Genomic DNA, 24,794 nt, shown 5'->3' on the forward strand with positions numbered 1-24,794 from the left:
GTTAAGTGGATCATTCAGTTAGGTATGATCCATTGAACAACTCAAGGTGATAAAGTGGTTTTTCCCTTTAAGTGCAGAGGAAATTAGAAAGGTTTAACGTGTCCATCTATTATATGACTATACCAAGGCTGCTGTAGTAATATGCAGACACCCCCGCCCCCCCCCCCCAAGTAATGATTAACCTACGTATTTGATCTGTCCCATTTACTTGTTTTTTACCAAAAGAGGTGATTCTGAGAACTAAGATCTCAGTTTAACCATGTGTTTAGTTAGAGGTTTTTACACGTTTTCGGAATGTGTTCTTTTCCAGAGAAGATAAATTTACTGGATTTAAATAGGAATAATGCCTACTCTGTAAGACTGCATACAGCCAATGTATACTTGATGTGCATTCTTAAATTTTTAGATAATGCCGAGACTTTTTACTTGAGACAGAATGTTAAGGAAAAAAAAAACATAGCTCATGAGAGCTGAAAAAAGAGAAATTCACCTAGAACATGCTCCTCCTCCCTGTTTTTGCTCCTTCAGAGATACTCATTATCTTAACATTGTATTTCTTTTATCAGGCTTCCCCTGAAAGGTCAACACGAACACAGCAGAAGGAGTTTCAGACATATGTTTTGGATGGAGTGATGGACCACTTACTTGCAGCTGATGTTTTACTGGGTAATATAGCAAAGTTTAGTTATCAATCTATTGATTTGAGCACAAGGTTTTGATTATTTTACTTCTTCTTTATTAGTGTCCTGTTTTGTTACAACTTGTCTTTATTTTTTTCCCCTGCCCCCTCCTTTCCTTTGATGTGAAAATGGCGTTGCTGTGACTGCATGTTCCGACACTATCTTGATTGTGCCAACGTTGTAAAATGGGTTATTCAGAAAAACTATATGAATCACAGAATCACCTGGGTTGGAAAAGCCCTTGAAGCTCCTCCAGTCCAACCATGAACCTCACCCTGACCGTTCTCAACTCCACCAGATCCCTCAGTGCTGGGTCAACCCGACTCTTCAACCCCTCCAGGGATGGGGACTCCCCCCCTGCCCTGGGCAGCCCATTCCAACGCCCAACAACCCCTTCTGCAAAGAAATACTTCCTAAGAGCCAGTCTAACCCTGCCCTGGCGCAGCTTGAGGCCATTCCCTCTTGTCCTGGCGCTTGTTCCTTGGGTCAAGAGACTCATCCCCCCTCTCTGCACCCTCCTTTCAGGGAGTTGTAGAGGGCGATGAGGTCTCCCCTCAGCCTCCTCTTCTCCAGACTAAAATGGCATCAATCTTTTCGATATGTAAGCCAGACAAATTGCAATCACATCGAAAAGAATTGAAACTGTATCTTGCATCATCTCTTGTCTTTCTTGCCTTGGTAGAGGATCTGGAGCCTTTCTCAATCTATCACGGATGGGACTTTGTTTTTTAAAAGTTAGCTTTGTTTCCATTTCCTCCTACTGCAGTTTTGTTATGAATGCAGCATCCCATAAAAAATCTCTGGAATTAACACTCATTTGATCCAGTTAGTAAATGGAAGATAATTAGAAGCTTGTAGCTTGGATGTCAGTAGGGTAGGCTGTCCCACCAGGTGATCGTGAAGTGGCCTGTAGGAATATGGCTGCTCAGGTGCCCAGTCATATTTCATAGTAGCCTGCTGGACTTCCCAGGAGGTCTCGGTCTGCTCTATCTCCATCCTAGATGTCATGGGGCAGCATGTGTTTCTGTTCAAAAGTGCTTGTAAGGCTCCCCCTTTCTTGCCACAGCAATGATTTGTCTTTCTCTGGGTGCAGTGCATTAATAAAATAAATCCAGAAGTGTCACATGAAGCTTTGGGTCAGGTTCTCAGAAGAGTCTCCTGCCCTTACAAGTACTTCTGTGCAGCCTGCGAGCAGGACTTGGGTTTCCCCAGGTGTTCCTTCTTCGAGGTTTTGCCAGCTTCCTCCGGGTGCGATGCTCTCAGTTGCTTTATGTGCAGATGAGGCAACAAGTGAATAAATGTAGGCGAACGTCCAGCAACATCAATACCACCGATGGATTTTTATTATATTTTTTTATGGAAGCACTTGCGCTTTCCAGGCTTCTCTTAATATAACTGAACTGACATTTACACACACGCAGACACGTGCAGCTGATGTCCTTTGACCCTGTTTTATTGAGCAAAGCACAGTGAGAGAGAAGTGATGCCAGCTGATACCACGTGTCATCTCAAGGTGTCTTAAAAAGGTTTTCTTTTTGAAAAAGCAGAAGTATCATTTTAAAAAGCCACAGGTGATTCTGCACACGTGCAGCTCCAGTTGAGAAGGAGGGCTGTACATAAATGTGATGCCTCAGGATCACAGGAGTACCATTTCTTCTGGACAATTTCTGCCCCAGCCCTGCCTTTTTTGGTCTTTGCCACTGTTGATTTCAAACGTTTGCTTACCATCAAAGATCATTTTAGGGAAGCCACGAGGTTCCAGCTTTTTCTTTGACTGAGTCTTTTTCTCTTTTACAGAAGTCCAGAAAGCACAGACTAATGTGAATGGATTTATGGAGATGTGGGTTTTTTGATAAATGAAGAAAACTTTGCATTTTTTATTACCTAGGTGAAGATGCATCTCTGCCTATAACGAGTGGAGGAAGCTACCAAGTGCTGGTGAACAATGTGTTTTATTTTACACAGCGTGTGGTAGATAAGCTTTGGCAGGGCATGTTCAACAAAGAATCCAAACTTCTTGTGGACTTCATAATCCAGCTCATTGCACAGGTAAGAGTTTTATTCTGTTAGTCTGCTTGCAAAAACATTTTTGCAGGTTATATTAAAATCCATGTAGTGATGTCACTAAGCAACCTGGTAGTGACACATATCAGGTCAGCATAAGAAGTAGGCTTTTCTTCCCCAGGCTTTCTCTCTCTTTACTGAGCTTTCTAGCAAATCTTGTCAGTGTGGAGTGCTTTAATATGGGGCAATTGAGTAAAAAATGCTTTCAGATGACATTATTTTTTAGAAATCCCCCAAAATAAGCAACAGAATTTACCTCACATGAATTTTGGGAAGCTTCTTAAACTTACTTTGACATTTTTGGGAAGCTTCCTCATGCACTTTTTTTGGAGATTGTTAGAAGACTTTCACTGTTAGAAATCAGCAGCCAGTTTATAGATGTTAACATTATAAGTGTATCACCATGTATTAATGTCATTTTGGTCCTTGAAATTCATAGAATTGACGCTTCTGGTAAAACACTGATTTTGAAAAACGAGCGTGGGTGAATTCAGGGGAAGATTGTGTGCCAGTAAATTGATTTTCTGCTACTATCTGATCATGTTTTTTTACTTCACATCAGTCAAAAAGAAGATCTCAGGGACTATCGCTGGATGCTATTTATCACTGCCTGAACAGGACCATCTTGTATCAGTTCTCAAGGGCGCACAAAACTGTTCCTCAGCAAGTGGCTCTCCTTGATTCCCTAAGGGTCCTTACTGTGAACAGAAACTTAATTTTGGGACCTGGAAATCATGATCAAGAGTTCATCAGCTGCCTAGCTCACTGCTTGATTAATCTGCATGTGGGAAGGTAAATATCTCAGACAGAAGTTCATTCTGGAACCAGGGCTGTGAAGTATTAAAATGACCTGTTACCTCTCAGCAGTGACACTCACCTTGCGAATAAGTCGGCAAATTCTGGATAACTGTTTATAACTTTCCAGCCAGTGAAGTGCAAGCAAGCTTAAGTGATTCATTTTGAGATAAAATTAGGTTTGAAGAGTCCAGGTATAGAGAGCATTCACACCTCCTTTTACAGAAGTATTTTAAAATACAGACACAAGTGCTTATCTAACCATTTTGTTGTTATGTTTTGATAATTTGAAATGTTTTCAAGGTGGAAAGAAACACTGGTGCTGAGTAATTAACAGTCAAAGGGATCTGTCACTAGATTTATTGTCTGTTGAATCATTTCATGCAAATTAGCTATCTTAGTACTTGGATGTATAGCATTGAACAAGTCCAGTCAGGCATTAAATCAGATGCCTGTGATAAATGCTGTAGACACCCCCTGTTCTGCATTGCTGCAAATGTCTGCCTGGCATTTTCCTTTTTTCTTTCCTAAAAGATGTACAACTTGTGTGTCATCCAAAGACATTTGGGAAGCATCAGCAGCAAAAACCCTAATGTTCTCCATTTGTGGCCTTGTCTGTTTTTTGTTTCTTCAAACACAACCATCTTTCTCTAGCAAGATCAGTGTCCATGGCATGTCATTTTTCATAAACCTGCAGTTCAGCTTGTGACCGCAGATTATCAGACCTCAAGTGGACAGAATGAAGATAAGTTGCTGCAGTAGCACGTACTGATCTTGGTGACACCGTCCCAGGGAATCAAATGCTTTAACTTGTGGGTTGGTTTTTTTTTCCGGCTGTTGTTAATTCGTTGTGTATTTGTAGCAACGTTGATGGGTTTGGATTGGAAGCAGAAGCCAGGATGACAACTTGGCACATTATGATCCCCTCTGATATAGAACCAGATGGAGTCTACAATCAAGATGTCAGCGAAGGTAATCTGAGAGTGACAAAGCCACAGATGTCTGCTAATGCCACTTCTGTATTATCATCACTGATCTTTTACCCCAGCTACTCTTAGGACTGGAGGGGGAGTGTGTGTAAAAATATCTAAAAAATAGATGAAAAAACATTTAGAAATACAAAGAGAAATATCCAGGATAAGTTACTGTTTTTTTTAAAATAGCAAGAGAACTTCATTGTTTCTGGACATGCACCAGAATTAGAAATACTGTTTTATATGCACTGAGTTGAATGCAACAGAAATGGGCTATTTTAAGTGTGCACCATGGTTTTGTATCAGCTAGATCTTACATGAGCATAGGTAAGAAATAATTGGTATAAGCTGTAAAAATATTATTCAGTGGCATCCTCAGGATCTCTCACTCAAAGGAAATTTATGAACTAACTGTGGAAGAAAGGATTCAGTGATTTTTAGATTTTCTTTTCTTGCCTGTCTATATTTAATATTTATGCAGGTGTGTGCTTATGCACACAGTCTTATGTAAAAATATTGAAGCGTAATGTATGTATGGAATTCTATATGTGTTTATAGACATAAACTTCTATAAGATTTTTTTGAATCTCATATTGTTAGTAGATGGATGTGGGAGAAGAATTGCAACTAATCAGAGCTGGGTTTCAGGTTCACAGAGAAAAAAATGCCAAAATTAACTGTTAAATACTTTATGATAGCATATAAATGGCAAAAAAACAGTCTGGTCAAAGGCATTTCACAAGTCATGCCAGAGGGGAAGAAACTAGAGTATAATTAACGAAATTATTCGGTTTACTACTGTAAAAATACCAATTCTGTAAGCATGGTGGAGAGCTTGCTGTTTGTGATCTTGTACCTATGCAGGTCGCCAGCTTCTTTTAAAAGCCATAAACAGAGTGTGGACGGAGCTGATCCATAGTAAAAAACAGGTTTTAGAAGAAGTTTTCAAAGTGACGCTACCTGTCAATGATCGTGGCCAAGTAGATATAACTGTTGCAAGACCTTTTATTGAAGAAGCGAGTTTAAAGTGTTGGCAAAATCATTTGGGTAAGTGTAACTGAGGATTTATCTGTCCCGGATGGTAAATTTCCCTGAAGTGAACTGTAGGCACTGGATGTTTTTAATATGGGCTTAGCTTTTGTGTAGCAGTAAGTACTCTAAACTGTCACGGTTTAACATCTCTTATCCAGAAACTGTACAGTGTATAAGAATACCCTGACACTATGCTGCACCCAGGGCCTTCATCTCACACTGTCAGTGCCGGGCAGGGAGGGGGACCCCTCTTGAGAATGTCTGGGTGCAGCCTGCAAATTCTCGGTCTGGTGATACGGTTGGAAATGTGTGACTGAGCAGTCCTCCTCTGGCAGCAGTGATACTGTGACTTCTCCTTCTTGGCTGGGAAATCTGTTCAGTGTAGGAAGCAACTTTGCAGGAGAAAGACCTGGGAATCCTGATGGACAACACGTTAAGCACAAGTTATCTCTGCACCAGTGTAATAAAGAAAGCCAACTGTTGCTGAACTGAATTAGCAAGAGTTTAGACAGCAGGTAATAGAATTCCATAGACATGACTCCAACTTCAGACGTGATTCCAACTTTTTGGCGTTGGAATGGGCTGCCCGGGGCAGGGGGGGAGTCCCCATCCCTGGAGGGGTTGAAGAGTCGGGTTGACCCAGCGCTGAGGGATCTGGTGGAGTTGAGAACGGTCAGTGTGAGGTTCATGGTTGGACTGGAGGAGCTTTAAGGGCTTTTCCAACCCAGATGGTTCTGTGATTCTGTGATTCCTTTGATGATTATGTGACTCTGAAGTAATTGAGGTTAATCTGGATGTACAGAAAGCATTTCTGGAAACTTGGAATACTTGTTTTTGTGGTCTCTCTATTTCTAGATGTGCTTTGTCCCTGGCTGATGGTTGCTCAAGTTTCCAGTATCTTCCTAATAGTTAGTACATTTGCAGAAATGTTTTGACTGGAGTGAAGGAAAGGATCTTTGGAAAAATTATTGCTATAACCGAGTAGTAGTGGTTTTAAAAGAAGAAAAAGCTCACAGGTGGAATAAATCAAAGAAAACAGTGAGGAACATGAGCATGTACTTTCTAAATCTGATATGTAGTACAATCCACTATCGGAATATTGGGAGAACGTTAAACTGTTGAGAGAGTTGAACTAAGCTGTGATTTTTTTTTTTTTTTTTTAACTTCAGTTTTAAAGTAAGCACAACAGTCGTGTGGACTTGACTATCAACTGGGATGGCTGTATGTGCACAAAAAGGTGCAGTAGGCCCACCTAGCTTCTCAGCTCAATACAGCATATTTTGCTGCCAGATTGGTTAGTGGAGTCATGTTGTAGCTCCTTTTTGGTTAGGGATACAGTGCTCAGCTGCGTTTTTTTTCACTAGTATCTACTGTTTAAATGATACAAGTCTTTGTAACTGTTCTGAGAAAAAAAACCCATTTCTCCAGATGCTGTCTCCCTTCTTTGGAATGGCCACTTGTTCTTTAAGGGATGTAGATCAGCAAAATTAAAGTTGGTGGGGGGTAGAGGGAGGCTAGGTGATGATTTTGTTATTACATAGGTGATTTTCAGCTCTTTAGATGAGGACAGAATTCATAGCTCATGGACCCCGATTTTGACAGTTGGTAAAAGAAGTTAACAAATCTGTCATGGTTCATTTCAAAATGCAAGTAATTCACAGATTTCACCTGGGGATCTTTCCTCTTACAAGTCATGAATGTTTGACATGAATGTGAGTGCTGCTGGGCACTCTTAAAACAAACAAATAACAACAAAAAACCCCAAACAAACAAAGAAACCACACAAACCCCCCCCCTAATCCTCCAAACACCCACCTTTTTAAAAGCAGGAGAATAGGTTATTCTGTTTTAAAAAGAACAACTATAATGGGAGGAGGGGAATAAAAACCAAACACTTAAAAAGTGTTCCCAATACTTTGTTTTTCAGCTCATGAGAAGAAATGCATCAGTAGAGGGGAGGCTTTGGTTCCAACCACACAGTCCAAACTTTCACGAGTTAGCAGTGGGTTCGGCCTCTCTAAACTAACTGGTTCCAGGAGAAACCGCAAGGAGAGTGGACTCAATAAGCACAACCTCTCTACACAGGTAATTTCTATCAATTAATAATGTACGTTCAGGGTTTGTGGTAAATACCCCAATGTAAGGAATCCTGCACAGGGGGAAGGGGTATCTGGTGCTTGGTTTTCTTTCCCCTTTTTTTGAATCTCCAGACTGGAAATCTTGCTTCTGTCTGTCCTAATCTAGTAGGTGCATCTGCGTATCTGTAACATTAAGCCAAGAGTTAAAACTGTTTATTGCTGATGGGGCTGCTTAGCTGCTTCTGGTTACATACACACCTTATTGCTTTGCTAGTCTGCATCTTAAATTCAATTTGCAGTATTGCTCTGAAATGGAAGCTGTGAGATAGGTGCTTGTCCTTTTTTCCATCCTGACCCCAAGATGATGTGGTTTAGGAAAATCCCTGTACAAGTGTGTATGTATCATGACTAAGCAAATGCTGCTTTGCACTTTTTTCATTGTACTACAGGGAGAGTTCAGCAAGGCAGTATGTGATGGTAGAACTGGACATTTGCTTTACAAACCTGCTTGCTTAAAAAAAAAAATACAATTTTTTTAAAAAGTTAGACCAGAGTAGCACAGCAGTGGTGTGTTCAGTAGGACAGTACCTGGTGGGCATTGCAAAGAGTTAGTATGAAGTATTTGAGGCATTGGAAACAAAGGAAAGGGAGGGGTTTGAAAGTTTTGGAGGATTGAGTTCTTACTGTATTTAGCACTTGAAACACTGGGGACTTGTTGGGTTGAGGGGGGCAACTGTATTCCTGGCACAGCGTAACTTCTGTTGACCTAATCAGGAGTTTGTGTCTTGTGAAGAAAAATACATTGCCAGTTCTTTTTCTGATCTGAAGATTATTTAGTGGCTTTGATAAAATAAAGAATTCTCAGTGCTCTCTCTCAGTCCTTCTCCTGGTGAGCAGGCATACACATTAAAATGAAAAGGAAGAAACTCACCAACTGAGCTGACAGGAACCATTGCTGGCTGTATCAGTAGAGGGAGCAATGTGTGGAAACAGGTAGATTGTGGTACGGAGAGTTGTGAGAATTTCCAACAAGCTAGACAGCATCCACAAAATATTACTTAAAAGGAAATAGGGAAAAGTAGTTATATTTGTCAGTGACAATCTTTGGCTATTTGGGAATGTTCTGAACTGTTAGTCATGTGTTTGGAATATTTTCCAAACGTTTGCCAGTTTCTTTTAAAGGATATTCCTATTAAAAAAAAAAAAAAAAAGAAAAAAAAAGAAGAAAACACCAAACACCACCAAACCTTAAATATTGTTGCATGTCGTAGTTTGAAATTCATCATCTAAGTATTTTTTCTTTAAGAAACTATCCTTTGTGAAAAAGATTATCAAGGTGATGTATTCATAGGCTTTCATTCAAACAAAATCTTCTTTTATAAAGTGTCATTCTGTCTGTCCTCTTACCTTTGTATTAGGAAATTTCCCAGTGGATGTTTACTCACATTGCAGTGGTTCGGGACCTGGTTGATATGCAGTATAAGGAGTATCAGGAGGTATGTTCAGAGGTTTAATTACCTGACACTGATATTTTGACCTGTTAGGTTATACCGATCCCATTTCTCAGTATGGGGCTTGTAATATATTCAGTTGTCATTCATGAAATGTTTAAATGTTTACAGTTGTTATTTTTAAGTTATTCTTTTTTAAATGCAATCAAATAAACAAATCAGAAAACTCATTTTGATCTGGTTGTAGATGAAAACTCTTGTATCAATATTACACGTTAAAACTTAGCTTTTTCAAGAAGCTTAAGTAGTCTTTCCTTAGAAGCATAAAAAAAAGATAAATTGGAAATATGCTAGACTATGCTGTCTTTCTAAAACATTGTACAGAAAGTTAAGAGAAGATGTGGAGTCGCATTGTGTACAAGCACTACTTCTATAGTAACTCCAAGAAAATTTTATGGTACCTTTCTCAAATCATGCAGCAGTAGATAGTGGCTGCTCTGTGCTTCCAGAATGAAATCATTGCACCCTGTGGCTTCTTCCAAACATCCCCCAAAGACCTTTGGTTCAGACTAGTTGCTGAGCTGCGTGCTATAAATCTTAAGAAATCAGCTTCTGAGAGAAACAAGTCACTGGAAGCAATTAGTTAAAAAAAGCAGCCACCAAACTTTGCTTCATTTAACTTCTCTCTCCAGTGTAAGTACAGGCAGGGAAGGCCTCCAAAACAATTTTTGTTTCCATTCTTAAAATCCTTTTTCAAAATCAGTGGATTAGTGTTACATTTCTTTCATATTTGCCATTTTGAAAGACATTCAATTAATAATACAAACAAAAAGCAGAGCTTTTACCTTCTTTTTTTTCTATTTTGTTGAGATTACAGTATGAACCCCACTTTATTAGTAACTGACACCAGAAATCTCTTTAAGGCGTACTAGAAGATGCTACTAGAATTATGAATTATTACGTGTTTTTCTGTAACGTAGTGAAAATGTCTCTGCTCACATGAGATAGACTTAAAAGCATCAGTCCTGATGCATATACAAATGTCTTTGTATTCAGCGTCAGCAGAATGCATTAAAATATGTGACAGAAGAGTGGTCTCAGATTGAATACGAGTTGCTACGAGAGCGAGGGCTGTGGGGTCCCCCCATTGGCTCCCATCTTGACAAGTGGATGTTGGAGATGACTGAGGGTCCCTGCAGAATGAGGAAAAAGATGGTGCGAAATGACATGTTTTATATTCAGTATCCCTACATGCCTGAAGCTGAGCAAGAAACGAACTTGCTGGTAAGTGTTCAAGATTTTGCGATGAGTGATTTTATCCCCTGTTGTAAAATCCCTATTTTTTCCATAATATTTTCTTAAGAAACATGTTTTACTCTGTTGGTATTATGTGGTATTCTGTTGGTACGTCCTAAATGGTGGGTAAGGTCCAGTTGTTCCTCATAATATATTTAAGGAAGGGACTGAATCACTCTACTCAAAACTAGGTGAACTCAAATACTAGCAATTGCAACATAAGATGAAGTGTGCTTGCATCAGCTAAGTGATCATGCCAGTGAGCAGCAGAAGCATCTTCACGAGCCTTTAGAGGCTGAGAAGTACCAGAACTATGGGAGGTTTCAGTTTGAGTTCTTAGCTTTATGCTATGTGGTAACCAGTGGTCTGGGGAAAGGAAAAAAGAAAAGAAAAAAAAAAAAAAGGGGGGGGAAAAACCAAACAGGCTGCAGACCTTGGTTTGGGTGCATTTGTGAAATGTACTTTCATCTATCCACAAATATGAACGTGGGCTGTGTAGCAAAAATGCACATGGCCTTTGAAAGCTTGGCAGTTAGTTCCTGTTCATTTTGGAACACCATTTTTAAGAAATGGAGCAGTCTTTATTGTTTCTTTTTAAGCATGCATGTATGCATGCAGGACTTTTTTTTCCTTAAATTAAGCACGAGTGTCAAAGTACTTAAAACAAGCAAACAAAAAGTAACATTCAACCAGTTTTGAACCGTTAGGTATGTTTGTCTGCTTGCAGTCTGACACACAATAGCTGTAGCAATGGTCTAATTCACACAAAGTGGAGAACATGCCATCATACATTGTTCTCAAAAGTGTTCTTTCTCTGATGCTTATATAATTGATGCCCTGTTTTCAGTCTGACTTCTCAAGTAGACTTCCTGAGACATCTGATGATACCATTCCTCAAAAGGTAAAGAAACAAGTACGCTGACTGAAAGAATGTAAAATAAATACAACTTTTTTTCCTCCTGCATGTTAGGCAATCTTAACAAGGCTTCTACGTTTGGCTTTCAACTTGCTCTGTCAGTAAATATTTCCAGGCCTAAAGGTTTTTTCAGTAATCATGTTAGATGATGTTACTGTGCTCTCCTCAACCTTCACCTAATAAAACTTTCTGTAGATCTTCCCTTCTTTGCTGCACACTAACAGGCTTTGTTGGGCTGTGCTATCACTGTTCTCACTGTGTGAAGTGTTGTGGCTTTGGGATCTGAACTAATGGTCAGTGGAACATGTTTAGTAATGGGCAACATGATCACTTGGAAGCACTTACTGGGACAGTAAGTGTTTATTTCTAAGAGAGGATCTGGTGAGCAGTTTTTCTCCTTTTTGACTGTAATGGGCTGTAACAGGCCTACGTTTGTAGGAGCCCAGATTAATTTTGTCTTAGGTGACTTCTCATTTTTACTATTAGTGAAATACACACATTTGTTTAAAAAATACGAATCCTGCCTTGAAGGTAACAGACTTGTTTGGAAGTGGCTGCTCTGCAAGCATTTCAGTATGATGCTGCTTCTCTGTTACTTACATTTTGTCTTGCCCATCACTAAGTACAATGTGTAATTTGCCTTCACTCATTTTGAATTACATTCAACAATAAACTAATTCATATAAACAAAAGTAATTCTATTATACAGAATACCTAATAGAAATTGTTACTGTTTTCCTTTCTTCATGTTAGCAGTGCTAGTTAGGATTTCTCTTTTTAGGCCATACATAAGTTGTTTCCACAGAGGTTTTAAGCATCATTTAAGTGACATTTTTGTGGTGATAAAGGAGTGAAGACTTAGTTGCACATAAGTGAGCAAGTGCCTTCAATTTTTTATTTTGGGGGCGGCCATTTTAACCTGAAATAATAAATCTCTGTGTTACTCATTTAATCTCTTCATCATCCCGAGCATCCACTTGTAGTAAAGCTAGTTTGATTTTATGGGTCATTTAGTTTCCCGCTATACTATCATACAGATGGACTCCCCCCAGAAAGTTACCACATTTTATGTATTTCTAGTTACTAATATAAAAGTGGACAAGGGAAAGTCTTGGCTGAAATGTCAGTGGTATTCTACAATTCTACATAATGTAAAGCATTGGACTGAATTTATAATAATAATATTTTGTAATTATCCAAAACTAATTTCAAAATTCATGGGAAATAATGCTACCAAACAAAAAAAAAATTATTTGTGGTGGAGAACTGAACACGTTCACAAAGCTTTCTAGAGTTTGAGGGTGGAGTTCAACAGTAGTTGGGGAAGAAAATTTTCAACTGCAGTAAAAATCAATGGGTTTTCATCCATCCATGTGCATCAGTGTGTTTTAATTTTGGAAAGTCTCTTGGCACTTTAATACCTCTTCTATCTTCACCTGTATCTCCTGTGGTCGTTCTGACATATTTATTGTCCTCATTTAGTTCTTACTTCTATTTTGAATGTTACCTCTAATCAAGTGAGGAACGTAAGAATTAGCCTGGGGTGGGGGATAGGACGGACATTAAAAAAAGAACCAACCAAAAAAACCCACAAAAAAAACCCTCAACAAAACCAACCCAAACCAAAAACCCCAAAACCAAAAAACCACCACACCACCACAGTGAAATGTATCATAATCTGTTGTTGTCACCCAAAGGTAAAAACAGTGCTTGAAGAATTACTTTAGTTAAATGGATGCGCTTGTGCCAGTCTTCTGCCCAGAAACTATCAGAATCTTTACTAAAAAAGAAACAATTGAATTAATGAAGAATTTCTGAGCCTTAAAGCTGGTCCCTGACTGCTTTTAGTTCATATCAACTTCCACATATCTGTATCTTTCCTTGAGGCAGTTTGCCTAACAAAGTCAGCTTGTTAACGAATAAGCTGCACATGTTGGAGGGAGTTACAAAAGATGATAAAATGGCCATCTGATCTATCGATCTTAAGCACAAGTATCGCAGCCTGTTGTGACAGTTCATAACATAGTGGCCGCACTTCTTATTGCCCGTGTTGTAGGTCTAACTGCCGGCATTTCTGCAACTCCATTGTTACGTGAGTGGCAAATTATCTGACAGATTAGATCTACTGAGGAGTCTCTGTTTCTGTATGTGTTGGTGAATGACTGAGCACGTACAAAACACTTGATGGGCATGCACACAGTATTCCTGAAACACATTCGCTGAAGTGAGTGAGGACTTGACTGATGAAGCAATTTCTTCAATTATTTCTAAGAAACCTGCTCGTTACCGAAGGGCTATAAGTTATGACAGTAAGGAGTACTACATGCGCCTGGCTTCTGGAAACCCTGCGGTCTTTCAGGATGCTATAGAAGAGAACACGGTGGGTGAAACAACTCAGCAGGAGCCAGAACACGGGGAGGACACTATTGCAAGAGTCAAAGGTGAGAACATTTGTTCTGTCCTGAACTGTTTTCTTTGAATTTATCTGCCTTTGTATCTTCTCATGCATTTACATTAAGATAAGCATAAGGTTCATGTAGAACTCTTGTTTTTCGGTCTTAGCATCATATCAAGCATTTCAGTGTTCAGTAGGTTTTGCAAAGTGAAATTTTTGTGTGTCAGGTTTTTATTTATCTATCTCTGTTCTTCTTTTCCAGGCCTGGTGAAGCCTCCCTTGAAACGCTCTCGCTCTGCTCCTGACGGAGGAGATGATGAGAACCAGGACCAATCGCAGGATCAAATTGTTGAGGGGAGCTCAATTGATGAAGATGAGAAGACTGACAATACAACTTTGCTTCGACTTCTTGAAGAAGGAGAGAAGGTACCATGTACTTCAGATACACTAAGCACTTACTGTATTGGAATTTCTTCATTACATGTTGCAAGCGTGAGTAAACGTCCTCAGTACCTTCTCTGATCTGCAGCTGAATTTGCTTGATATTTCATCGGCTTCTTCCTTGAAACCAAATGCGTGCTCTGGTTCAAAGAGATCCTGAGCTGAAAACTCTGTACTGGAAACGTTCTTTCTCTTTCCTCCTGCCTGATAGGGAAAGAAGAACCTGTCCTGAAATGAAAGCTACGAGCTATCCCATGCTTGGATTGTTATCCTGTCAGCGTAATGAGTCCAGACAAAAATACATGTTGAAAATATAAATAATGAACTTAATTATTCCCTTAATTAGAATGAAAAACCATGATAACTAGCATTTTATCCACAAGAACAGTGTTGAACGACCGTGCTGCGTATTTGGTATCTCAGGCTTTGTCCATCTGAAGTATACCAGTAAATATGTTTGTGATCATAGTCGAGTGGGCTATAGGGTCTAAAATATGCTCAAGAGGCATGGTGCGAGTGGATAAGTTGGTAACTATATAAATCTATATCATATAGAGGAGGCTTTATTTAACTCCCTTACCAATTGCTAATTGCAGGCATTAGGTATATCTCTCATTAAGGGGGAAAATAGCAGAATTTTTGTGGTATCCGCAAAGTGTTAAAGCAGTGTCTGGGGCTTGTTCTAACAAAGCAAGGGTCTGAGCCTGATCTCATTAACCTGCTTTTGCTAAGTGTCTGCTTTTCATTACAGATCCAGCACATGTACCGCTGCGCTCGGGTTCAGGGCCTCGACACCAGCGAAGGGCTGCTCCTCTTCGGGAAGGAGCACTTCTATGTCATCGATGGATTTACCATGACAGCCACCAGAGAAATACGGGATATTGAGACACTGCCTCCAAAGTGAGTAGATTAATAGAGAGTTTCCTCAGGCTTTAATAGCTGAACAAGAAGTATTTAATGAGATTTTTGAGGAGACAACTCCAAAATAATGTCAGATTAAGAAAGACCTCAGGAGCAGTTTCCTTTGTGCTCACAAATTGCTCAATGTAGTATGGAATGTTGTGAAAATCACCTGTTTCTGTAACTGGTCTCTCATATGAATTAGGAGAATCATTCTTTTAATGTATCTTCTTTTTAATCACTTCTCTCTTGCCTGTTTATGCTCATTTACAGGATGCATGAGCCAATCATACCTAGGGGAGCAAGGCAAGGTCCGAGTCAACTCAAAAGAACATGCAGCATATTTGCATATGAAGATATCAAGGAAGTACATAAAAGGAGATACCTTTTGCAGGTAACCTGGATGCTGTATTTGGATCGAGGAGCCAACTTTGCAATTTTTAGACGATGTTGTCATTTTTTAAAAGTAAAATAAATCCTTAACTGAATAGTGTTCAAAAAGTGAAGCTATTCACTGTGTTGAAATTGAAGTACTTAAATTGGGCATCCTCGTTTGAACATTTGGCTTACCACAGTTTAGTTTATTGGGTGTATTAGTCCATTTTAGTGTTTTGAAAATAAAACATCTGACCGCGCTAAGCAAAGTCTGCTTCACCATAATTTGGTATCAAATGTAGTACAGTATGACTTAACTGGTGCACACCTGACCTTCAGAGGTGATGAGCAAATGTGTTAGTGTTGACATGGCTTTGTCCTCTTCGTTTTCAGCCAATTGCAATTGAAGTTTTCTCAGGAGACGGACGGAACTATCTTCTAGCTTTCCAGAAAGGGATTAGAAACAAAGTTTATCAAAGGTATTGTAAAATAAGTTAGAGCATTTAATCTGAATATTTGCAAATATTTTTTGTTGAGCCGTATTTGAGCCTCCAGTGACCTAACAACCAGACGCAGATTGAGAGACTGATGGGTGTTAGGCAGCAGATAACCTAAGAGCAACTTAGTGCTGCCCGAAAAAGCCACCAGGAAGCACTAATGCCCACGTGCAAAACCTGCGGGATGCCTTCAGTGAGAAAAGTCATTCTGGTTTTGTTAAAGATGTTACGTAGCTGCTCAAAATGAAGTCTCTAACTGTGCTAAATGCACTCTGTTTCTAAGGAGAAGACATACCAAGGACAGAAACACTAATCTTAATCTCCTTTTAACTGCTGGTGCAGGTTTTTGGCTGTGGTGCCATCCCTAACGGACAGTTCAGAGTCAGTGTCTGGGCAGAGACCAAACACCAGCGTAGAACAAGGGTAGGTGATTCTGTTCCTCACAAGCTCTGTAGCTCATCAGTTTCAAATAAATGCTGCTTGCATTAAGGTTAGGATTCACTGGAGAGTACTGCAACCTCAATTTAAAATTGGGCATTACCAAAATACGTAACTGGTGATGTTGTGCTCCCTTTATCTGAAATGTACTAATATCATTGGCAGCATTGGTTTATCTTCTTACTAATTAATATATGCTATCAGGATTAATGTGACTGGTATACAGGTGTGTTCTGAAAGGATTTGGAGTGCCAAAGCCATTAGATTTGTCCAAGTTGTCAAAGATATTTTCCTCATGGGCAGCCTCTTAGATATGTTTGTGATTGCACTGAATTGCATAATTAATGTGCATAATTTTAACAGTATGTGTTTAGAAATAAAAAAAGGCACTGCTAAAGCAAAAAGGAACAAAGCTCTGTTTTTCTAATTGTAACAATTTACAAGTTTTAATCTTAAAACTTTGGATTGTCTTGTGAAAATGTGACTCAGAACATGTGCTTCCTTCTTCCCATTAGGTCTGGCTTGCTTAGCACTTTAGTGGGAGAAAAATCTGTTACTCAAAGATGGGAAGTAAGTATGAAAATTTCGGGGTGTTTTTTTTTAATTAAATTTCATGTTTTGTAGTGATACGTAATAAGTCAGTGCATATAAGTTGCATCCTCTTACCTGAATGGATGGAATATAATACTATAGAAAGTGTATCTCAGCATTTTAGTATGTAGTATTTCATCATATGATCATCAAATAGGAAATGGTTCTACCATTGAAGATACAGGGGGAGGGACTGTAGTAGAGTGAGCATCGTAACATTGAAGTTAAGTTTCATATGTTGGGGGAGAGCTGAACACTGACAGTCTGGCAGCTTAGACGTTTGGTTGTTGTAAGGTGAACACTTTACAGTGCTGTTATCTGTCTTCCTTAAGAGAGGAGAAATCAGTAACTTCCAGTACCTGATGCACTTAAACACTCTGGCGGGCAGATCCTACAATGATCTCATGCAGTACCCTGTCTTTCCCTGGATCCTCGCAGACTATGATTCAGAGGTAAGTAAAATATCTCGTCACTCTTGTCAGTAATTTTTTATATGTTGGAGGTTTTGCAAATATTACACCTGGCTCATACTGCTTTAGTAAAACCGAGGTTTCATCTCCAGTTGTTGGATTCCACCTATTTTGTAATGTTCCTCCCACTTCACAGCAGGTTGGATATTGGAGATTCTTGGCTGTCCCATGCAGGCAGGTCCTTGCCTGTGCAGATTTGATGGATGTTGTTGGACTCTGCTCAGGTGAGGGCCAGGATACGTAGCCTGTTCTAAGGCAGTTGCCTCTCCGTGTTGCAGGAGTTCCTATAAGTCTTTGCATTAGCTTTCCACTGACTATCCTGAAAGATGTTACACCCACAGGGAAGGCATGCTTGTCCAGAAGACTGGTAGGGGCTACTATGAAATCTGGCCCCACAGTGAAGAATTTGCTTTTGAAAAAGATAAAACATCCTATTAATGCTTTTGTGGGCAGCTGTTGCTACCAGCCAGACCATAACATACAATATTGTTAGGGTGCATGTCAAGTATTCAGGAACAGAATTAAGGGGCAAGTGGGGAACAGGATGAGGCGAACAGGGCAAAAATTATCAGGAGTCCAGATGTGACTTAAAATAAAAACCACTCACTCTCTTAGATCAGACTGGAGGACTGTTTTAAGCATATCCAACATTGCACCTGCTGTGTGTGTAGAAAACAAAGATGACAGGCCTAGGAGGTATGCGATATTAAATATGGTAATCGGCGGTGTTGAAAGGGTTTGTTTGGGTTTTGGACTTTTTTTATAAAATTGGTGTCTGTTTTATTTTTAAAGGAACTGGATCTTACAAATCCCAAGACATTCAGAAACCTAGCCAAGCCCATGGGAGCTCAAACAGAAGACAGGTTAGCCCAGTACAAGAAACGATACAAAGACTGGGAAGACCCCAATGGTAAGTAATGACACATCCTGCAGGAAGAGCAGAGGGACAGGTGCCTGCTACAGGATGGGAGCAACTCACAGATTTTTGTATTACGGGTCAAGAGGTCTGGATGTGGATATGCAGAACTCTACCCTGGCTTTTAGGGACTCTCCCACAAATACTAAATTAGAGCAAAGGGGTGTTGGTTTTCTTGCTGCATTGTTTGTTTTAAATCCAAATGACAGCTCTTGTTTATATGTAAAAATAAAGACAAAAGGGTTGCACATTCAGAACAGTTTGACATTGTCTAAAGGCTGGAACGGGCAGGCATGTGAAGTGCACAACCAGCTGACTCTGCTAAAACAGCTTGAGTGCTGCTGCAAGAAAATAAGTTGTACAAAGGCATGGGAATACTTCTGCATTAGCAGTACTCCAGCTTTTCCATTTCTTATCTTAATACATCGGGTTTTTGCTAAGGAAAAAGGCATTTTCTTAGCTAAAAAAAACCTCAGAATGAGATGCAATTCAGTTACATATTCTTGATTTTAGAGCTTCCTTATATATTGAAAATAAAACTTGTGTGTTTGGCAAGGCAGCTATTATATGATACATTTCTTCTCATGTGCTTTTATTGAAGACACAACCCTGTTTAACTACTGTGGTGCTGTTCTGTATCAAACAACAGCAGGTGGCAAAGATGTTCATTTCTACAAGTGAATCAGTATGTTCTAAGTGTATTTATGCAGAGTTTTTGCCAGGAAATTAAGGAAGTAAAAGCTGTACAAAATCTGTAGCCAACAATTCTGAGATGTATTTCTGACCAAGCCTTTAATTCCACAGTAACCAATAAGGCTAAAGGTAAAAAAAACTAAACTGTTTCTTCAGTAGAAATCACCATAGCTGCGCTGCAACATTTCAATTAGTTAAAATAAAAAATGACTAACCATTCAGTATTGCTCTGCAGAAGCCCATTGAATTAGAGCTACTGGACTGCAGCCAAAACTCAAGTGGTGGCCGTGACAAAACATAAAGCTTTCAGATTCTCAAGAATGAAAATTACAAATTCCAATTTTAAATGTGTCGAAGGTCAAGAGTAATTAAAATGCAGCACTATTTTTTTTTTCAGTTAGTACTGATTCTGTCACCTAACTGCTTTATTTGTTCTGTATTTATGATTTTTAATCTTCTGCAGGGGAAACCCCAGCTTATCACTATGGGACCCACTATTCATCGGCCATGATAGTGGCTTCCTATCTTGTCCGGATGGAGCCTTTTACTCAGATTTTCTTACGGTTACAGGTAAAAATTGCATCACCTCACCTTGTGTTTCTATTCTGCTGTACATTTGAGACCTAAGTGAAAAGTCAATTAATTGGCTTTGTTTTCATCAAATATGGTAGAATAAATATTTTTAGCAGAGTTATTGTTGCCTGGGAGGTTTTTGATGTTTCTTTGTAAAAGATGTAATGGAATTCACATTTCTTTCTTGTATTTTGAACGTTTTTCTAAAAGTATGCAGAACAAAATATCAGCAGACAAAAAACAAAGCAAGTTTTATTGTGAAAAATACTTCGCTCGTCATGCTTTATTTGTCTGTTGTTGAAAGAATCATATGCCAGTTGTTTAGTTCTGTGCTGGAGGTGTTGAAAGATTGTTATTTTAAAACACTATGTCTGAGAGCTATTTTAGTACTGTGTTAAAATAAACAAATGTTTGCAGAGCCTGGAAGTGTTTGCCAGTTTGATGGGTAGTGGGGTTTGTAACATTACGCGTCAACTATTTTCCTAGACAGAAGCCATCAGAGAAGAAGATTTGTGTTTCTCTGGAAGAGACTAAACTTTGAAATAGGACTAGATGACTCCTTTCTTAAAATTCTGTATATCTGTATCTCAGTGCTTTATGTTTGCTATTGGTGTGTACCAAAAAGTAATGCAGTTGTTTAAATCTGTTGTGTTAGAGGAAGAAACGTGCTACGTTCTGTGGTGCCTGTATTAGGCAGAGGATATTCTGATTTGCTGCCTTGTCAAAATCTGCTGTGCTGAGGTACTCCGATGCTGACGTGCTTCTCGCTCTGTCCCGCAGGGCGGTCACTTTGACCTGGCTGACCGAATGTTTCACAGCGTCCGGGAGGCTTGGTATTCAGCCTCAAAGCACAACATGGCAGACGTGAAGGAGCTCATCCCAGAGTTCTTCTACCTCCCCGAGTTCCTGCTCAATTCCAACAATTTTGACCTAGGTAGGCAGAAGGGGCTTGTGAGAGCCGGGCCAGACAGTCCAACATGAGGAAAGTGTTATAATACGGGCAGAAAAAGATCAGTTTAACTGCATGAGACAATGATACACGACTTGCACATTTTGACATGAAAGCATAAGCAGGACTACTTCTGGTATTTCCTGATACTACATGTTTATTCAGTATTATATTTGAAAGTCTGAATGATTTAGAACTCATTGTTTTATCAGGAAGAGTGCAGCAGGAATTGTTACTTCCTCTGTGACACCTCAGGTTTATTTTTTCAGATTTGGCAGACTTAAGATATTTTCTCAAGCACTGAGTGTTCATTTTAAGCAGTTAATGCAAAGCTTGTTCTGAGAATTGCTGAACAAGACACTGAACTACCCAAAAATTATTTTTGTTTGAAGCGGCATGGCTTAGTTGATTTTTGTGATTTTTTTACCAGTTCAAAATGCACAGGTAATCATCTTTTACGTGGTGTTTCTCTGGTTTGCATTTTCCTCTGTATAACTTGCTACTCTGTGATGGTGTTCAGCATCTTTTTTTGCATATTTTTTTAAGCTTTGCAAAATCTGCTTGACAGTCTTCACTTCTAGGACTTCAACAAAACCTTTAGGAATACTTTAAGACGAAATGTCGCAGTTAGGTTTTGTGAGGGTGATTATTCAACAGGAGTCAAATTTCACACCTGTTGGCCATAGGAGATACATGTTCCTTGGTATGTATGTCACTCTTAACAGTGGCATTAAGCTCTTATTTTCTGAGCTCTGTGCTGTGAATCTAATAGCAATAATAAAGATTAATCAAATCGTAGGTTTTAATGGCCTAAAATGCTTTCTTCAAAATGTATTGTAAGAGATTGGAAGCACAACCTTACAAAAACATAAACAAAGCCAAAAGAACACCCTGCAAAACCTCTCCCAGGTATATATCACGCAGAAGGGTATGGCCATTACTGGAAAAATGTGGAGGTCTTGTCTGCTTAGCTCTGTATCTGATAATTTTGGACTGTGACCATCAGACTCCTAGAAATTCTTCATTGACCATTTGGAACAAGAGTAAAAAAGGTTTTGTTAGGAACAGCTGTCAAACACTGTGTGATACTTTTGGTTGTGCAAATTCGAAGCAATCCTGCTCCCCTTCCCCCCAGATAAAAAGAGAGGAAGATTCAAAGTCTGCTGATGCAAGCAATGTTTCTGTTGGAGCTATGTACTTAGTACTTGTGTACCCCTGTAAACTTAGAAATTTGTTGGGTGTTCCTCTCAGCTAAGAGGAAACGTGGAATTGTCTTTTGGAAACAAGCGACAAAGCGAGAATATAACTGGGAGATCTTAACAAATACATTTTTAGTAATCACAACATGCCACCATTTAATCTTCAGAGAGGGAAGGGGGCTATCTGGGACCCAGATCAATGTATGTGGCCAGACCATGCCCAGAGGAATCACCAGTGTCCTTGGGTGTGAAGCTTGTGGGGGATACCAGTTAGCTGTTCCCTGGTAGGAAATGAATATTTAGCCTGTACCCCTGTGAGGTGTAGCTGTTCTCATGGGTAAAACAGTAATTCATTTCTTTGATACAGAATGTTTGTATTATGAAAAAAAAAAATCCTGGGATGAAATACTGTTCCACCAAGGCTTCTCAGTACACTTCACTGTTACACTGTCTCGTGCTGGGATTTATTTTCTTCAAAATATACTCCACTGACATGCCATTGCTATATGCATGCTAAACAGATGCCAAATACAGGAAATTATGTCCTCTCTTAAATTGGGGCTAGCACACTTATTCCAGTTTTCCTCATAGAATAAGAGCAAGGAAGTTGAAAAAAAGTAAGAAAATGAACCTTGCTGTGCTGATTCCTCTGGGTGCAAAATGGACAGCTGCTGTGGTACCAGTTCCTGGTAGCAGGGTTGGCTGCTTAGGTGCAAGCTAAACTGACATAACAAGTTTCTGGTTGTGCAGTGATTGCAGAAGGCTATTTTATTGGCTGTTTTCATTAACTTTGATGTACTGCAAATGGGTCTTTCCCATGACGGGGAGAGAAAAGCAGAAATTTACTTAAATAGAAAAATAAAGACAAAATAATCAAATAATATCAAAAAATTCAAAAATAATCATGTTCCAAGAGCACTTGATGGGGAAACATAAAGGTTTTAAGTTCAGACTCTGTATTATGAAGTTGTGAAGACTGAGGAGGAGTAATCTAATCAACACCTCTAGCTAGAACGGTAATGTTTGTTTTGAAGAGAGTGTGCTGAAGCTCTGTCATCATCTTCAAAAGTCTTAACAAGGAATATTTGAATTCTTCCCCCTGCGAGCAACCTTACATGAACAACTGAAGCAGAATTTTTCATGTTTTATTGTCTGACATTTAAAAATGACATAGTTTTAAAGAAAAGACTGAAATGGCTTGCTTTATGAAGGAAAGGTGTTAGAATTCAATTTTTTTTAATATTTTTTTTTCACCATTGCTGTTACACTGCAGTTGCAGCACTTCTCTCCAAATTTTCCCTTTTTTTTTTTTTTTTTTTTATAGGTTGCAAACAAAATGGCACTAAACTTGGTGATGTAATACTCCCCCCATGGGCAAAAGGAGATCCTCGTGAATTTATCAGAGTTCATCGGGAGGTAATTTGCATTTTAATAATGACAGTAGAAAACATCCGTTGGGCCTTTCCACTGCGTATTAATCTCAGCTCGATTTGTGCAGTTACAGCTACTAGCCAGTCTGTCAGTTCTGGGCTGTTGGCTAATTGTTGCAAAGATCTGTAGAACCGGCGTTTCTTCCCCTTCATTTTTGCCTAAAGAGTACATTGAAAATGAACTTTTCAATGAAAAGCTTTATCAAAACGTAACGGGAATATGTCAAAATATATTCTGCATTTTTCTTTGTGGCGGGTGTAGTAGACTCGACCAGTGACTGATACGACTAGTTTTAATGCACGCCCTTTGAATTTCAGGCTCTGGAATGTGACTTTGTGAGTGCACATCTGCATGAGTGGATTGACTTGATCTTTGGCTATAAACAGCAAGGCCCTGCTGCAGTAGAAGCTGTAAATGTCTTTCACCATCTCTTCTATGAGGGACAAGTGGACATATATAACATCAATGATCCATTAAAAGAGACAGCTACTATAGGATTCATTAATAACTTTGGACAGATACCAAAGCAGGTATATATACCCTTCGTAGAATTCTTATTTGCCAGATAACACTCGAATTGAAATGCATTAATAGAGAATGGGAAAGTGTTTTAGGAGTGGAACTTCCTAGGAGTGTTTTTCCATAAATATTCTTCCAGTGATGTGAAATCATTTACATTTCCATCATAAACACAACGAAGATCAACGTTGGGCTTTGCTTGTGAGATTAGAAATGTCTTTTTTTTTGACCCTTTGTACCCTTAAAATAAAGGCTAAATGAATTATGGCTCCACTCTACAATTCAGCATCCAAAAAAAAAAGTTTGTTCTGCTGCTGAGTCACAAGGGAGCAATGTAAGTGCAACTTCAAAGTAATGCCTAGCATTCAGGTATTTTAAATTATCCTGTATTAAAGTAATTGCTATAACAACTTATGCTTTCTTTTTTTTTTTTTACACCAGTCTCTTGGAGTTCTGTAGGGCACGGCCACATATTTTATTTGAAGAATCTGTTGAAAGAAACCTCAAAATTTAAATTAAGTAGATTGACTCTTGTAGGACGGCTGTAGTTAAGGAGCTATATAGACACGTTTTTGGTGCAGATTTAAATTTTGTATTCTCTTTAAGAGATTACATTAAATTATGAAATGTAATATGAAATCTAAAGTTTTACTGTGTGGGTTTTTACGTTTTTTGGGGGGTTGAGTGTTTCTCTCTCTCTTTTTTTAATAATTAGACATTTCTTTAGGATGTCTTTGCTGTCTAGTGAAACTTCTAAATGTCATTGGTGAATTTTTCCAATCCTAGATCTGGTGGAAACCACAGATACCTTCAGCAATTCACTGGGAACCCAATCCATGTGTTGAGAACTCGAGGCTAGAGCAGCACCTAGTGTTTCGGGACAGCCACAGGATATTTCCTGTGGGGACCCACTAATGGCTGGCTGTGTCTCATTGCTTGGAAGGAAGGCTAAAAACTGCTCATCTGTCTTCTGTAGCTGCTTTTCTCCTTTTCCTTCCTCACTCTCTCTCAATAATCTAGACAGGTAGAGGCTGTGGGGCTTTCTCCTGTTGAGTGATAACCGGTCACTGGGTTGTGGTGATAATCAGACACGGCCCAGCTCAAGGCAGATGAACAGATAA

The 24,794-nt window shown here is 39.2% G+C and overlaps 1 protein-coding gene across 8 annotated transcripts in view; it reads left to right on the forward strand.

Moving 5' to 3' along the window:
* WDFY3 (WD repeat and FYVE domain containing 3) overlaps positions 1-24,794 on the forward strand; it is a 187,167-nt gene that overhangs the window by 147,109 nt on the left and 15,264 nt on the right. For 6 of the 8 annotated variants that reach the window (XM_074823816.1, XM_074823815.1, XM_074823818.1 and 3 more), the window contains 22 exons: positions 567-666; positions 2,569-2,729; positions 3,307-3,536; positions 4,402-4,511; positions 5,378-5,560; positions 7,473-7,630; positions 9,042-9,119; positions 10,131-10,358; positions 11,218-11,271; positions 13,559-13,727; positions 13,944-14,107; positions 14,874-15,022; positions 15,296-15,416; positions 15,791-15,876; positions 16,237-16,317; positions 16,848-16,902; positions 17,256-17,375; positions 18,186-18,303; positions 19,466-19,572; positions 20,356-20,509; positions 23,048-23,139; positions 23,472-23,684. In XM_074823816.1, the coding sequence (XP_074679917.1) occupies positions 567-666; positions 2,569-2,729; positions 3,307-3,536; positions 4,402-4,511; positions 5,378-5,560; positions 7,473-7,630; positions 9,042-9,119; positions 10,131-10,358; positions 11,218-11,271; positions 13,559-13,727; positions 13,944-14,107; positions 14,874-15,022; positions 15,296-15,416; positions 15,791-15,876; positions 16,237-16,317; positions 16,848-16,902; positions 17,256-17,375; positions 18,186-18,303; positions 19,466-19,572; positions 20,356-20,509; positions 23,048-23,139; positions 23,472-23,684 (2,931 nt within the window). Of the gene's footprint in view, positions 1-566; positions 667-2,568; positions 2,730-3,306; positions 3,537-4,401; positions 4,512-5,377; positions 5,561-7,472; positions 7,631-9,041; positions 9,120-10,130; positions 10,359-11,217; positions 11,272-13,558; positions 13,728-13,943; positions 14,108-14,873; positions 15,023-15,295; positions 15,417-15,790; positions 15,877-16,236; positions 16,318-16,847; positions 16,903-17,255; positions 17,376-17,529; positions 17,618-18,185; positions 18,304-19,465; positions 19,573-20,355; positions 20,510-23,047; positions 23,140-23,471; positions 23,685-24,794 lie in introns of those variants that run through there. The other 2 variants (XR_012623209.1, XM_074823819.1) reach the window with 2 other exon arrangements.

This window comes from Strix aluco, chromosome 4 (assembly GCF_031877795.1).
Source record: "Strix aluco isolate bStrAlu1 chromosome 4, bStrAlu1.hap1, whole genome shotgun sequence".
NCBI classification, from domain to species: Eukaryota; Metazoa; Chordata; class Aves; order Strigiformes; family Strigidae; genus Strix; species Strix aluco.